Source organism: Rutilus rutilus (assembly GCF_951802725.1).
Source record: "Rutilus rutilus genome assembly, chromosome: 20".
Taxonomy (NCBI): Eukaryota; Metazoa; Chordata; class Actinopteri; order Cypriniformes; family Leuciscidae; genus Rutilus; species Rutilus rutilus.
The window spans coordinates 20,281,824-20,297,222 of NC_140225.1; the positions used below are offsets into that span (position 1 = coordinate 20,281,824).

The following is a 15,399-nucleotide window of genomic DNA, read 5'->3' on the forward strand; positions in this document are numbered from 1 at the left end:
AAACTGCGCTCCCAATAGATCTTCAGTTTCTCCTTAGTCATTTAATCCTTTTTAATTCTATTTTAATTTGGCTTTGTTGGAGTTTCCTGTCTCTGAGAGACCGAAGTGTCCCAGGATCAGTGCAATCCGTTGCTTAGCACGAGGTCAAAAAGGACATGATATCATTCAACTGCAGACTATTCAAATGAGGATAAAACTGTTTTAATACAGTGTAAGTGAAATAGAAAGAGACAGTCGTATGATTGGCTTGTTTCTACTTAAAAACAGTGACACAACAGAAAGAGACTCTATGGAAGTTATCTAGGGTGAGGTGAGGCTGCATGTTCAGAGCTCTTCTCGGGTCAACTTGGATTACAGAAAAGGTTGTCATGCGCTCGGTCAGTGAAGTCCATACTTTTAGCTTGTTCAGATAACGCACTGTTTGCAGATTGCTCATGTATGGGCCAGTAGATGATCGACATGATGTCGTGATTCTTAAAGTGGCTTCATTCATTTTACAAAAGCATATGTTATCCAGTTAATAAGAGTTTACTTGTACTGCATACAGTTTAACATGATATTTAGGTACTTTTAAATTCATATTAAAAAAGAGAAACATCACAAAGGTTTAGTATTGTTATATGCGTGCATAACACTTGAGGTGTCAGCAACAACAAAATCATTCTCTGTCTGTCTGTGTTTGTATGCATGCAGTTATTTCCCAGAATCAGCAACACAGGAGATGCTGGATGAGTGGAAACCTTTGATGTGCCCTTTTGACGAGACCATGCAGAAGGCGATGGGATATTTTGAGCTCTTCCTGCCCACCACACTCCCCCCAGAGCTGCATGATAAGGGCTACAAGTAAGCACTGTCTGAACCTTACGACACACTTTGAGTCCTTGCAAAGTCAGTCCTATTAGTCTTTCTGCTAGACTTGAAATCATAGATAGAAAAGATTAATTTAGCACACACACACTACCATTCAAACGCTAGGGGTCAGTAAGGCTCTAATGTACTCCGAAGCTACATTTATTATTATTTATTTATTTATTTATTTATTTATTGTTTGTTTGTATTTAAAATAACTGTTTTTCTATTGTGATATATGTTTTAAAATGTAATTTATTTCTATGATGGCAAAGCTGAATTTTCAACAATTTCCAGTATTAATTTCAGAAAATCAATAAGAAAATCATACTGGCCCCAAACTTTAAAATGGTAGTGTATATATTGCAGAATGGAGATGAATGGAACAGCCATAGTTATTTTTTGTATGAAATTTAATTTGAAGAAAACACAATTTTATTTACTTTGTCTTACTTCTCAAATTTCTGTTAAAACATATTTTTAAAAAACAGGAAATAAAAGGTTGATAAAGGAATGCTGAAGTCATAGATACTTATATTGGCTTTGGAAAATACATAACTGTACAATACGTAACGGTCACACATCCAATACGAATAATATTTTAGTATTAAAAATACACTAAAATACCTTTATTTGAATTATGTGTTTCCACAGACTTTGGTTTGATGAGTTGATAAGCCTGTGGGTGTCGGTGCAGAACCTTCCAAGCTGGGAAGTGGTATGATTGTCTCACTATCGAAGTTAAATCTGTGGATTTCTCTTTCACAACCTCATTGATTCATTCCATTAGTGTTAACCCGATTTCGTCTTTTCCAGAATCTTGTCAGCCTGTTTGCACGACTGGCAAATGACAACATTGGTTACATAGATTGGGACCCTTATATACCAAAGGTGAGGACATCGCTCCAAAATTTTAGTCCGCTGTCTGTTTTTAGCAACAGGTTTCTCGTTTAAGTGATTTTCATGTACACATTAAGCCATTAAATCCAGAGCTAGTTCAGTGTTGCTGGTTCTACAGTTTGTATTCTGTGTCTGTTTTCAGATCTTCACCAGGATCTTGAGGAGTCTTAATCTTCCTGTAGGATCCAGTCAGATGCTGGTTTCCAGATATCTGACGAATGCCTATGACATCGGTCATGTGGTCACCTGGATATCTGCTTTGCTGGTCAGTGTGAAATAAAAGCACCTTCCAATGAAAATATGCTATTGAAATACCATCAAGTTATGATGTAATACATTTGCTTTATATTTAATGTGTTTTTAGGGAGGTCCAAGCAAACAGACCCAGACCCAGCTCAGTGGCCTTTTCAGCAGTATCACCTTGTTTTTACACCCTTCTAACCACGGCCGCTGGCTGGTGAGTTACTGCTAGGGATTTCTGCTTCATTTCTTCTTTATTATATCAAATTATATATCAAATATAAAGTATAATTATGATATAATAGTATTTATAAGTATAAACTAATGAAAAATATAAGAATAAACAAATTCACTGGATTATCTAGACATTACCACATGATTTTTAAAACCAAAAAGAAAGAGCAAAATGAGTCAGGTTGCTATCCAGATTTTAATCGTTCTCCCAGAATGCTTTAGAAGAGCCTGCAGCTGTGTCCGTTTCAAAAACACTGCTGCTATCAACAATACATGCCATTCTTTTCCTGGAAGCATCTCCTCATAGACGAGGACACTGAACAGCTCATCTTTCCAGGGTTGCGTGTTTGCTTTGTCTGCGAGAGGCATCTAGTTGTCACAGTAAAACCCTGCGAAAGCTTTGTCCTTTTATTGTCGCCACATTGTTGATGAGATGTTCAGGCTGTAGAACATCTGATTTGTTTTTTAGAAGCTTACAGAAAGTGTTCTTCCTTTGATGATGCAGATGAATTGTGTGATTTGTTTGTGGTGGGCATCACAGGGTACAAAACACTTTATGACAGTGAGGAATGTGTCGAAGGCCGACATGCTCACTTGTTGAAATGGAAATCTGAAGTTGAAGTTAATATCCGTCCCTTTGATCAAATGGATTTATTTTGTTTTTTTGACCGTAAATGCTCAGTAAAAAAAAAAAAAAAAAAGGTTAAACCATCCGCGATTCCATGTTTGCTTAATTTATTTTAGCCTTCAATGACACTTTTTCTCCTTAGAAAAATAAATCTCATTATTACAGACCCATTACAGATGTGGGTGCCGGATGGGAATTTTGTTCATTCAGTCCGTTTCCCAGTTGTAATAATATCATTGTGGTCAGAGCACCATTTCCAGGCCATTTCCCCTCTTTCTCCCCAATGATTTCCTTCCTTCTCCCCTTCACTGTAATAGAAAAATAATAATAATTTAATTTTGCATGCAAATATAAGTTCCGTAATAAGTCCTGTTTAAAATAAAAAAGAAATAAATTTTTGCTCCGTCCATCCCCAGATGAAACTCATGAAACTCCTTCAGCGTTTACCTGCCAGCGTTGTGAAACGTCTGCATCGAGAACGTTACCGGACGCCAACATGGCTGACCCCTGTTCCCGAAAGCCACCATCTCAGTGAGCAGGACATCACAGACTTTGTAGAGAGCATGAAGGAGCCCGTCCTTCTTGCCATGTTTAGCAAAACCGGCAGTCTGGATGCTGCCCAGGCCCTGCAAAACCTTGCCCTGCTCAGACCCGAGTTAGTCATTCCTCCAGTGCTGGAGAAGTAAGTGTGTGTGTATTTGTTTGTTTAAAGCACATGCTAATGTCTGTTTAAGTTAACAACTTACAATAACATTACATTAAGACTACATAAATTGATGATAAGCTGATGGTGTGCTTGATCATCATTATCACATAAAAGCATTTTTGGGACCCTTTTCTAATTTAAGGACATATCCCGCCATGGAGACCCTCACTGAGCCTCACCAGCTGACCGCCACTTTAAGCTGTATGATCAGTGTGGCACGGAGCCTGGTGGCCGGGGGCAAGAGTTTTCCAGAGGGCCCCACACACATGCTGCCTCTCCTCATGAGGGCTCTGCCGGGGGTCGACCCCAATGACTTCAGCAAGTGTATGGTGAGAGTCTGTTCAAGACAGTGTTGCTGTTAACTAAAACTATAACGGTTGGAAATAAATCTGAAATAAAATATAAATAGATGATAAACTAAACAATTAGAACTGAAATAAATAAGCTTAAATTGAACCATTAAAACTAAAAAGAAATATAAATTAATATGAAATAAATATAAATTAAAGATAAATTACCCCTTGGTTCCCTCGAGATTTTGCTGTGGGGTTTTATAATGTTTTTTTTTTTTAATTGATGAGTGAAGTAAAGCCTGTGGTAAAAAAAAAATACTTTGGGGTTTTGTTCTACAATGTAAATTATACACCCATAGCGAAACACAAATTTCGCTTGTCATGTGGAGGTGTGTATGTTTTCAAATATTTCTCTTATTTTTTCAGATAACATTCCAGTTATTAGCAACTTTTGTTACTCTTGTGCCATTGGTGGACTGTTCTGCTGCTGTTCAGACAAGAAATGACCTCACACAGGTCAGATATCCTCCTGTCCTTATATTATTTTTTACGTGCCATAGTTCATGTGCGACTCAGTCTTTCCTTTGATTTTTCTTTGTGCAGGTGGAAAAAGAGTTGTGTTCTGCCTCTGCAGAGTTTGAGGATTTTGTTCTTCAATTTATTGATAGGTAAAGAACTCAGAGTACCGAATAAATACTGTACATGTGTTTTTCTTTCTGTATCTTCATTCTCCCTCTTATGTTTGTGTATTTAGGTGTTTTGCACTGATTGACATCAGTACTCTGGAACAGACCCGGGAGGAGATGGAGACAGAGAAAATGACTCATCTAGAGAGTCTGTTGGAGCTGGGCCTGTCCTCCACACTCTACACTGTCCTCACACAATGCTCCATGGAAATATTCCAGGTCATTACAAACACACACATGGAGTTAAAGCTAGTCATAACATACACTACCATTCAAAAGTGTTTTTTGTGTCATATATGTCTTTACTGTCACTTTAATGATCAATTTAATGTGTCCTTTCTGAATCTTGCAGACAGAAAAAATATTCTAGACCCCAAACTTTTGAACTGAAGTGTATTTCCGTAGGGCTGCTATGACTATGTGATGATACCTGAACATATTTCATTCATTTTCACAGGTGGCTCTTGGAAAAGTCTTCAACTTCGCCACTACAAACATTTTTGAGACTCACGTTGCTGGACGGATGGTAGCAGACATGTGCCGAGCTGCAACCAAGGTCGGTGTCCTGAGCTCAACTCACAGACATTCACAGCTGACAGCGTTTCTCAAAACAATTTCAAATGATTATTCTCTTTTTTTAGTGTCACCCAGCAAAGGCTCTGAAGCTCTTTTTGCCTCACTGCTGTAATGCCATATTACAAATCTCATCCAGTAAGTTCCACATGGCACATGCACCTAATGTGTTAATGTCAGTATATGGATTGCTACATGTGTTGTGCGTTTCCTGTTAACATACCATGTGTTCTCAGATGAAGAGGTATTAAATGAAGAGGAGCTGGATAAAGAACTGATGTGGAACCTCCAGCTGTTGTCTGAGGTCAGTCACTCGATTCTACAACTCGTAGCTGTGTAACTTTGGAAATACTGAAATCCTAATATAGAAATCTATAGCTAGAAATTTCTATTTTAAAAATATATATATATATTTATATATAAACTTCGGTAAGAGTCGGTAAGATTATTTATTGTTTTTTTAAAGAAGTCTCTTATGTTCACCAAGGCTGCATTTATCTGATCAAAAATAAAGTATGACATGCATTGTCTAGTAATATTGTTTATAAGTAATATTGTGTTATATTATTATAATTTAAAATAACTGGTTCTGTTTTAATATTATTTAATATTCCTGTGATGGCAAAGCTGAATTTCCAGCATCATTGCTCCAGTCTTCAGTGTCACATGATCCTTCAGAAATCATTTTAATATGCTGATTTGCTGCTCAAGCAACATTTCTTATTATTATCAGTGTTGAAAACAGATGTGCAGCTTCATATTTTTGAGGAAACCATGACCCTTTTTATTTGATGAATAGAACAGCATTTATTTAAAATAGAAATCCTTTTATGACATTATAAATGTATTTACTGTCACTTTTGATCATTTTAATTCATCTTTGCAAAATAAAAATATTAATTTCTTTAAAAAAATAAATCTTGCTGACGCCTAATTTGGGGTAGTGCATAACCTATCTATACTTGAAGAAATAAAGCTAATTATAAATCTATGTCTAGAAATTTAGAACTCTTGAAATCTGAAAACTTGACTCTAGATTCTGAGAAACATATCTAGACAGAGATGTATAAGATCACAGTCCTTGTCTTTGTCTGTAGGTGACCCGTGTGGATGGCGATCAACTTCTGCTCTACAGGTCTCAGCTAGTGCAGATTCTTCAGTTAACTCTGCACCTGAAATGTAAGCCGGGCTACAGTCTGGCTTGTAAGCTGCTCTATCACACCCTGCGTTCCTCATCCCTCATCTATCCCAGAGAGTACTGCAGCGTTCCTCACGGTGCCCAGCAGCACACTGACACATACCTACCAATCAAGGTCAGCCTCAAGGGAAAAAAACACTAAACCTCTCATAGTGACACAGGCCTCATCTCTGCTTAGAAAAAAAATCTGAAATCTTCTGCTGTGATCCTGAAGAACCCATTTTAAGAGTCCATTTAAAAAATAGTTGACACACAGTAAGAGTATAGACCATTTGTGGAAAGCATACAGGTAACTTAAATCAGTTTTATTTTAAGTAGACATCTCTGACATCTATCTTGGTAAATCTAAACTGAGTTTGAGATATCATTGAAATCTCTTCTGAAACTCTAGAGAAGATATGCGTTTGATTACTGCGGTCTTTTCTCAGGAGAAATATCTGAGAAACAGAAGGAGATTTAAGCAAGTCTCCATTGCTCCCAATTTGTAGTAATAGAAGTGATGTCTATGAGAAACAATTGACATCAATCAAATGTAATTTCTGCCAAATGTTATGTTTTAGGGTTAATGTTAGTAAAAATTTATATTCTATTAAATATTATTATTAGGTATAGTCATAAAAAAAATTTATAGTAGATGTCAATGAGACAATGAGACCAGGCTTTACTTTTATCCTATCAAATATCTCTGAAGAAGAAGAGATGAGATGTTTGAGTAAATGAACGGATTAGTGGAGCTCCGTCACCCTCTTTAGCCTTGGTATGCCTAAGCACCTTTTCTTAGACAGACAGACGTCACTCTTCCTAACTGTCTGACGTCTTAATGCGTGGTTCATTTGAACTTGACTCTGCTTCAGCATTCTCAGCAAAAGTGTTACAAACCTACGTAGGTTTGTGCAGAAAGTAAGACTGGAATTACTGGCGACTCATTTCAGGCAGTTCAGAATGGGTGACAATAACTCTTTTATCTTTGAAACTTTGCTGACTTTTTACACTCACAAAGATGTATATTACAGACCTCATGAAAGGTAATATACAAAAAAGCATCATATGGGCAGTTTAAAGAAAGATCAAGATAAGATAACAAGGATGACATTCAGTAAACTTAATTTAACAAAACAATAGTAAATATTGTCTCTTCAAAAATCATGTAATGGAGGCTGATATTCCACGAGTTCTCTCTGTCTCCTCTCTGGATCAGGACTGGGGTCGGCCTGGAGACCTGTGGAAGCTGGACATCCAGTGGCACGTACCCAGCACAGAAGAGAAAGAGTTTGTTTTCTACTTGCTGGACCTGCTGTTAAAGCCGGAACTCCAGCGTCTGCAGAAACACACACAGGGAGAACAGGACATGAGCAGGTCAGCCTTGTTTGAATTCATAAAAACTCTTCTTTCTTTTTGTCTTGTGCACCCACACAGCCCCATCAGTAAGTTACTATTTATCAACACCAAACCAGAAATGTGATCCTTTAACTCCATATTATACTGGACTTTCTTTAAAAGGGGGCTGAATGTGTTCAGGTGTTTATTAGGCAAAAAAAAAAAATTATATATATATAAAGTGTCTTTTTTTTCTTTTTTTTTATCAAAATGTTTTTAAATACTCCCTGGACCCTGTGGTAGACACACCATGTTTCACTGATTTACAGAAGTCAGAGACTATTATTCAAAAATGATTTATTAGCTTATTAGCATGGACAAATGATATTTTGATGCCATTGATCCACAAAAGAACATTCAAGGAAAAAGATCAGAGATAATTTGCTCTACTAATTTGTGTGTAATATCTCTTTAGGGATGATGTTCTTCAGAGTCTGTCTATTGTTCATAACTGTCTTCTGGGAGCAAGCCCCCTTCTGCCCCCCATGAATGGAGAACCCGTCCCGGAGCTGTGAGTAACACACACAATGTGCACTACCGTGCAAATTTTTGGGGGTCAGTAAGATTTTTTTTTTTAAAGAAATGAATACTTCATGCATTAAATTGATCGAAAGTGACATTTATAAAGTTAAAAAAGATTTATATTTCAAATAAATGCTGTTCTTCTGAACTTTCTATTCATCAAAGATTATCAACATTGATAATAAGCAATGTTTCTTTAGCGTCAAATCAGCATATTACAATGATTTCTGAAGGACCATGTGACACTGAAGACTGGAGTGGCTGAAAATTTGGATTTAATAAATTTTAAAATATAATAAAATAGATAGCAGCTCTTTTAAATTGTAATAATATTTCACAATATTACAGTTTTTCTGATCAAATAAATACAGACTAGTTGAAAATAAGAGACTTGTTTCAAAAACATTAAAAAATCTTCCTGACCCAAAACATTTGAACGCTAGTGTACTACAGTTAAAAAAACAACAACTCTGCAAACATCTGTGATTTTAGCATTTCATAGATTGTCCAACTATATATGATGCTCTGGTAAACTTCTTTTTAAATATATTAACTTGGTAATATTTTAACTTTCTAATGCTTCTCATTTAGGATCAACAGTATGGTTCAGCTAAACGAGACAAAAGTTTACGCTGGAGTAGACTATGGTAAGTGAGCATTTCCTTGTTTAAAATCAGTGCTGGAGCTATGAATGAATGAATTGCTTTGCAGTGGATTATATTGATTATTGATTATTGATTGATTGGCAGACCCGTCTAGAGAGAACTACAGAGAGGACATCTGTAAGACAATTAGACCTTTACTACGTAAGTTACTTCAACATACTAAGATACTAAATACACTTTCTATTTACGGTACATATTGAGTGAAATGAAAGCTGTTTTTAATGTATCAATATAGACTACACACTAGAGCACTCAGAAGACGACATCAAATCCCTCTTCTCCATTATAAAGGTGAACCACAACACTGTCAGGTTTTCTCCAACATTTGTGTGTGTGTGTGATATTTATTTTATTGGTAATAAGAATTGGCGTGAACAATGCTTGGTGTTCTCTCGATAGATCATCAATGACCTGCTCCACTTTAAAGGCTCACACAAACATGAGTTCGACTCCCGTTGGAAGAGTTTCAGTCTGATTAAGAGGTCTATGGAGAACAAGGTGAGACACATTTAATGTCCATCCTCTCTATATTTGACAAGTAGTATACTGACACTCTCTCTTCTCTCCAGCTTCACGGCAGTAAACAGCACATTAGAGCTCTACTCATAGACAGAGTCATGCTGCAACATGAGGTAACTCATAGTAATAATAATAATCTTAATATATTTTATAGAGCATTTGGGTAAATCTTATGAAACCTGTCAATAAAATAACTTTTATTTCAATAACTATTTTGTATGTTTTGTATAACTACAGTTCAAAAGATTTAGGTTTTTGAAAAGTTTTTTTTATGCTCACCAAAGCTGCTTTTTTATTATAAAATACAGTAATATTGTTAAATATATCATTGCAAAATAACTCTTTTAATATTATTAATGTTCAAATCAGTTGCACTGCTTAATATTTTGTGGATTTTTTTTTTCAAGAAATATTTGTTGTAACATTATAAGTGTCTTTACTGTTATTTTTGATCCACTTAGTTCATCCTTGCAGAATAAAGTATTCATTTCTTTTAATTTTTTTAAAGAAATTAATACTTTTCTTCCAAAAAAAAAAAAACCTTTCGATTTTGGGGTAAAATGCATGACCTGGACAGGTTTTTGTGAGAGGAATGCTTTATAATATGTGTAACTTACCTCCCATTAAATAAACATGTATCTTAAAGACTCTTCACCAAGTTATGATTTCAGTAGTTTTGAGTATGTTTATGCCTGTTTGTGTTTCAGTTAAGAAATCTGACCATAGATGGGTGTAGCTACAGGTATGTTCATCAGGACCTGATGAAGGACCTGCTCAGACTGTCCACCAGCAGATACAGTCAGGTATGACAACACCATACACAAACACACACTTATGCATTCACATTCAAACGCATTGAATGCAACATGAATAGCCTCTCTCTCTTACCTCAGGTGAGGAGTAAAGCTCAGAATGCGCTGTTCACAGCATTGTCAACCTACAACTTCTGCTGCAGAGACATCATCCCTGCCGTGCTGGAGTACCTGGACCCAGACCGCACTGACGTCACCCAGCAGCAATTCAAAGTAGGCCTCTCACAGTGTATACACCCTGAAAGAAACTAAAAATCTTTTCTCTTTCTGTTGATATTGGAAACTGAATAGGATCATACTTGATCTGTCTGTCTTACTCTTCTCCAGGGTGCCTTGTACTGTCTGTTAGGGAACCACACTGGGGTCTGTCTTGCTACCCTGCAGTACTGGGACTCCATCGCTCTGACATGGCCTGCCATTGTTCGTTCTGGCATGAGCCCCTCCATGTCTCTGGAGAAGCCTTCAATCGTGCGGCTCTTCGATGACCTGGCCGATAAGGTCCACCGCCAGTACGAGACCATTGGTTTTGACTTTTCTGTGAGTTCAGCAAATAGCAGCCTAAATGAACGAGATGCTTAAACTGAATTCTAAATAAAGGCTTTCCTGTTTATATTAACATAATTATATAAATTAAAAACTTTAAATGCTAATGTGTTTGTTGACATTGCACACCTCAGCTTGACCTTTTTCCTCTGTTTTTCTTGTGACATATGTATCTTTACACTTTTCTCTTTCGTTTTGTATTCAGATTCCAGAGAGTTGTGTGGATGTTGCCCTAAAAATGATGAAATCCAGTAATCCAGAACCGACCCCACGTGATGCCTCTGAACAGGAGGAACTGGAGGGAAGAAAGAGACAGGAACAGAAAAACAAAGACTCAGTGCAGTGAGTAAATGCTTAAAAACTGCATACAAATATGCTTCACAAGTTTATATCCGGTTAAGTGGTGGATATACTCAAAAACTGAGCTATTTTTTTATTTTATCAATCCTAACAGGAAGTATGAGAAGCTAGTGGTGGATCTTTTGGACTGCCTTTACGACCGAAACATGTACGTCTGGTTAGAATGAACAGCACTTTGTTTTACAGGGTTTACAGGAATAGTTATGCTAAAATATTGTTGTATTCTTTGTTATTATTCCTTCTCTGAATTATTTGTAAGGATTTACAAAAGACTGGATGGTAATGGAAGTTCATTGGTCCTATGCTGGTTTACTTTGCAGGCCCTGGAAGTTTGAGCAGATAGCGATCGGCTTCCTCTCTCTGATGCTGAGAGATGACCAGCCCTTGCCTTCCTCTGCAGTCCTCTTTTTCATCGAGAGCCTGAACCACGACTCTCTCTTAGTTCGCAATGTGCGTTTGTTCAGAATTATACTTCAGAACATACCTGTGAAAGGAAAGCAAAAACAAAAACATGTTTCTTCTTGTTTTGTGCTATTTATTGCTCAGGGTGCAATATCAGCAGTGAGTGGAATTCTAAAGCAGCTCAAGAGACCTCACAAGAAAGTGGCAGTGAATCCCTACGACATTTCTGAACTCAAAACCTCTCTTCAGTCATGTGAGTACACTTAACCGTACAGTAAGAAGTGAGTATATACAGTAGGTAGTCAACCAAAATGCCTATTCCCGCCTCTGAGAGACTGCAACGTTAAATACAACCCAGTCACATGTGACACTCATTTGTGAAATCACCACCAGATGGCGCAAAGAGACCGTTTGCAACATTGCTCAGTAATTGTGATGTTTTTCCTTGTAAATGAAGATAAAATAATTAAATAAATTACAGGTAATAATAATAACAGTAATATAATATTGTATTATAATGTTTAATCTGGCCTAATTATTTATCATATAAGTGCTTAATGTTCCAGCTATTGGTTATAGCGCCACTTACGGTCAAGAGCAGAAATGCATTTTCGCCGCACCCGCTGTGCTGGCGGCAGAAAAACTCATTCTGGTTGAATACCATCTGTAGTCTTACTAAATGGACACATATCAAAGTATATCTGAGATTTGATATTTCCTGTTCTTCATGTAGGTGATGGTAAAGCTCTAGGCTCTCTGCTGGTTGGAGACAGGCCTGATAACCAGTGGCTGCAGTATGACAGCAGCAGGTTGCCACGCTCCCAACAGGACTGGGATGAACGTTGCTTCATTGAGAAAACCCACTGGGGTTATTCCACATGGCCACGGTACACACACAGTGCTTAAAGGAAGAGTTTACCCACACATGGAAGAGTTTGCTGTTATAATTTTTTTCTGTGGAACACAGAGGAAGTTTTGACTCATTACACAGCTCTTTTCCATACATCAACAGTTCATAGAGGCTGTCAAGCTCCAAAAAACACAGTAAAAGTGGTCCATATGACTCATTCACCATATTTCACATCTCCCAAAGCCAATGACAATAGCTTTGTGTGAGGAAAACAAAAGTTGTTTACTAATGAAGTTTCCCTCTGCAAAGTTCTGAATAAGGCCTGAAACCATTCTGAAGCCAAAGGATTTTCCTTTTCATTATAAGATTTTTAATATTATAATTTTTGTTTTAATTTTGAAAGAAGTCTCTCCTGCTCACCAAGGCTGCATTTATTTGATAAAAAAATACAGTAAAACCGTAATATTCTAAATTATAATTACAATTTAAAGTCTTCAGTCACATAATCCTTTTTTTTTTTCAGGACTGAATTGAAAGTTCTAAAGAACATAATTTATTTGAAATTGATATATTTTGTAACATGATGAATGACTTTACTGATGCTTTCCTTTTCATCCTTTAATTTATCCTTTTCATCCAAAACTGAATAAAAGTAAAAAAAATCTTTAAAATAAAAATCTTACTGACCCCAAACTTTTGAATGGTAGTATATAATATAAAACACATTTTGTGCTGATCTTCAAAAGCTAGACAAAACAACTGCTAAATATGTTATTATTTTGTTTCTTTTTTTAGGAACCTGATGATCTATGCCCCTCATGAGGAACAGCCCAAACAGGGCAAAACAAGAGAAGAGATGAATGAGGTATACTCAATTTCAATTCTAGTAACATCTAAACCAAACCAAGTTTTGTTCCTCAAAACTCAAAATACGCTTGTACCACCTCATAATTTCAGGGTTTTTATATTTCAGCCTGTCTTTTTTGTTTAGGTTTGTTTATGCCTGTTTTCTGTGTTGTAGAGTGAACGGATCATATATGATCATTTCTCAGACCGGCTGTTCATCGATCAGTTCATCCACTATTTGTCTCTGGAGGACAGGAAGGGGAATGATAAATTCAGCCCACGGCGATTTTGCCTCTTTAAGGTGAGAGTATTTATACGCACGTCTACAGTCTGTTTTTCAAACCCAGTGAAATGTAGACAGTAGAAGTCTATGAGTCAGGTTTTCAGGCTTGTTCAAACCAATTTGGTTCTATATCTGAGTGGCATCCAAACAAACAGCATTCTCCAAATTAAAAATGATTGATGGCTTGCTTCATAAAAATGTCTTGTGTTGTAAAAGGGCCTTTTCCGGAACTTTGATGATGCCTTCCTGCCCTTGCTGAAGCCTCATATGGAGCGTCTGGTTGCGGATACCCATGAAAGCACCCAGCGCTGTGTGGCGGAGATCATCTCTGGACTCATCAGGGGCTCCAAACACTGGAGCTACAGCAAGGTATTTGCACACATGTGCATTTTAACAAATTATGAGTCCTCAACATCAGCATTGTTACACACCTGAACACTTGGGTCTCAACTCTTTGGACCAGAATGACGGTGTAAACACCTTTGGTTGAGTCTGTATATGTGTGTTTCAGGTGGAAAAACTTTGGGCTCTGCTATGTCCACTCCTCCGTAAAGCTCTCTCCAATATCACCATAGAGACGTATGCGGACTGGGGCACCTGCATTGCCACTGCCTGCGTAAGGATATTTTTGACCATGTACTTGTCTTTTATTAGGATGTATGATTATTGGTATGCTTCGCATCACTGGGTTTTGGGAAAAATATTTGCAAAAATATACTATTTCAAATTGTGGACAGTTTTGGGTAAGTTACTCTAAAAAAGTAATTAATTACTAGCTACTAATTACATCTTCAACAGTGTAATTAGATTATTGTACTAATTACTCTCTCTAAAAAGTACTGCATTACAAATTCCATATCAACCTCGACCAGTTGAACAATACGAGGATAGACATGAAACTGAAATAAATAACATAAAATTGCATAAATAATTTTTTAACTGTCCAAAGTATTTAAAGTGAGAAAATTACATTAAAAAAATACATTTTAAACATTACATGTAAAATGTTGATGTTAAATCCACTATTGTTTTATATATAGTTGTTCTATAGTATGTACCGTATTTAATGCAGTTACATAAGAAGTAAATGTAATTAAATTACAGAAACATTAATAGTAATCCCTTACTTTACTTTTTCAAGGGAAAAGTAATTAAATTACAGTAATTAATTACTTGATAAAGTATTAGACCCAACACTGATTGTGGATTAAATTTGATATCATATTCTACAATAAATGAGGCTAATGACCAGGCAATCTGTGGATTTACTCTACTATTCAAAAGTTCAGCATCAGTAAGTTTTATTTTTATTTTTAAAGAATTAAAAAATTTTCAACATGGATGCATTCAATTGAAAATGACTAAATACTTTTATAATGTTACAAAAGATTTCTATTTCAAATAAATGTTGCTCTTTTGAACTTTTTATTTATATAAGAATCTTGAAAAAAAATATACTTAGCAGAAAAAGAAAGAAAACCTTCTATTCATCAAGAATCCTAAAAAATGTTTGCTGATATTTTATCTTTGCCATCACAGGAATAAATTACATTTGAAAATATATTAAACTAGAAAATCGTTATTTTAAATCAAAATAATATTTTGTAAATAAATGCAGCATTGGTGAGTATAAAACTTATTGCAAAAACATGAATAAGTCTTACCTTCCCAAAACTTTAAACAGTAGTATATCATATGCTTTCATATTTTCCCAGCTGAATTATTCCTTGTGTACATGTGTGTGTGTTGTACAGGAGAGCCGAGACCCACGAAAGCTCCACTGGCTGTTTGAGTTGCTGATGGAAGCACCAGTCACAGGAAAAGGAGGCTCGCTTATGGACGCCTGGTATGACATCACTGCTGAATGTTATGGTTTAAATAGGGGAAATGATCACTGTGACATCTATATATTT

The 15,399-nt window shown here is 36.3% G+C and overlaps 1 protein-coding gene across 2 annotated transcripts in view; it reads left to right on the forward strand.

Annotated features, from left to right (window-relative positions):
* Positions 1 to 15,399, forward strand: part of psme4a (proteasome activator subunit 4a) — a 28,669-nt gene that overhangs the window by 5,513 nt on the left and 7,757 nt on the right. For both annotated transcript variants that reach the window (XM_084391629.1, XM_084391630.1), the window contains 34 exons: positions 694 to 843; positions 1,504 to 1,567; positions 1,666 to 1,740; positions 1,892 to 2,014; positions 2,114 to 2,206; positions 3,268 to 3,533; positions 3,700 to 3,886; positions 4,277 to 4,366; positions 4,454 to 4,518; positions 4,605 to 4,755; positions 4,994 to 5,092; positions 5,178 to 5,247; positions 5,346 to 5,413; positions 6,207 to 6,422; positions 7,506 to 7,663; positions 8,100 to 8,195; positions 8,798 to 8,853; positions 8,956 to 9,012; positions 9,107 to 9,162; positions 9,271 to 9,369; positions 9,441 to 9,503; positions 10,098 to 10,193; positions 10,284 to 10,415; positions 10,530 to 10,739; positions 10,951 to 11,087; positions 11,200 to 11,253; positions 11,426 to 11,555; positions 11,652 to 11,760; positions 12,241 to 12,394; positions 13,153 to 13,222; positions 13,379 to 13,504; positions 13,703 to 13,855; positions 13,998 to 14,102; positions 15,241 to 15,332. In XM_084391629.1, coding sequence (XP_084247755.1) covers positions 694 to 843; positions 1,504 to 1,567; positions 1,666 to 1,740; positions 1,892 to 2,014; positions 2,114 to 2,206; positions 3,268 to 3,533; positions 3,700 to 3,886; positions 4,277 to 4,366; positions 4,454 to 4,518; positions 4,605 to 4,755; positions 4,994 to 5,092; positions 5,178 to 5,247; positions 5,346 to 5,413; positions 6,207 to 6,422; positions 7,506 to 7,663; positions 8,100 to 8,195; positions 8,798 to 8,853; positions 8,956 to 9,012; positions 9,107 to 9,162; positions 9,271 to 9,369; positions 9,441 to 9,503; positions 10,098 to 10,193; positions 10,284 to 10,415; positions 10,530 to 10,739; positions 10,951 to 11,087; positions 11,200 to 11,253; positions 11,426 to 11,555; positions 11,652 to 11,760; positions 12,241 to 12,394; positions 13,153 to 13,222; positions 13,379 to 13,504; positions 13,703 to 13,855; positions 13,998 to 14,102; positions 15,241 to 15,332 — 3,870 coding nt within the window. The remainder of the gene's footprint in view (positions 1 to 693; positions 844 to 1,503; positions 1,568 to 1,665; positions 1,741 to 1,891; positions 2,015 to 2,113; positions 2,207 to 3,267; positions 3,534 to 3,699; positions 3,887 to 4,276; positions 4,367 to 4,453; positions 4,519 to 4,604; positions 4,756 to 4,993; positions 5,093 to 5,177; positions 5,248 to 5,345; positions 5,414 to 6,206; positions 6,423 to 7,505; positions 7,664 to 8,099; positions 8,196 to 8,797; positions 8,854 to 8,955; positions 9,013 to 9,106; positions 9,163 to 9,270; positions 9,370 to 9,440; positions 9,504 to 10,097; positions 10,194 to 10,283; positions 10,416 to 10,529; positions 10,740 to 10,950; positions 11,088 to 11,199; positions 11,254 to 11,425; positions 11,556 to 11,651; positions 11,761 to 12,240; positions 12,395 to 13,152; positions 13,223 to 13,378; positions 13,505 to 13,702; positions 13,856 to 13,997; positions 14,103 to 15,240; positions 15,333 to 15,399) is intronic.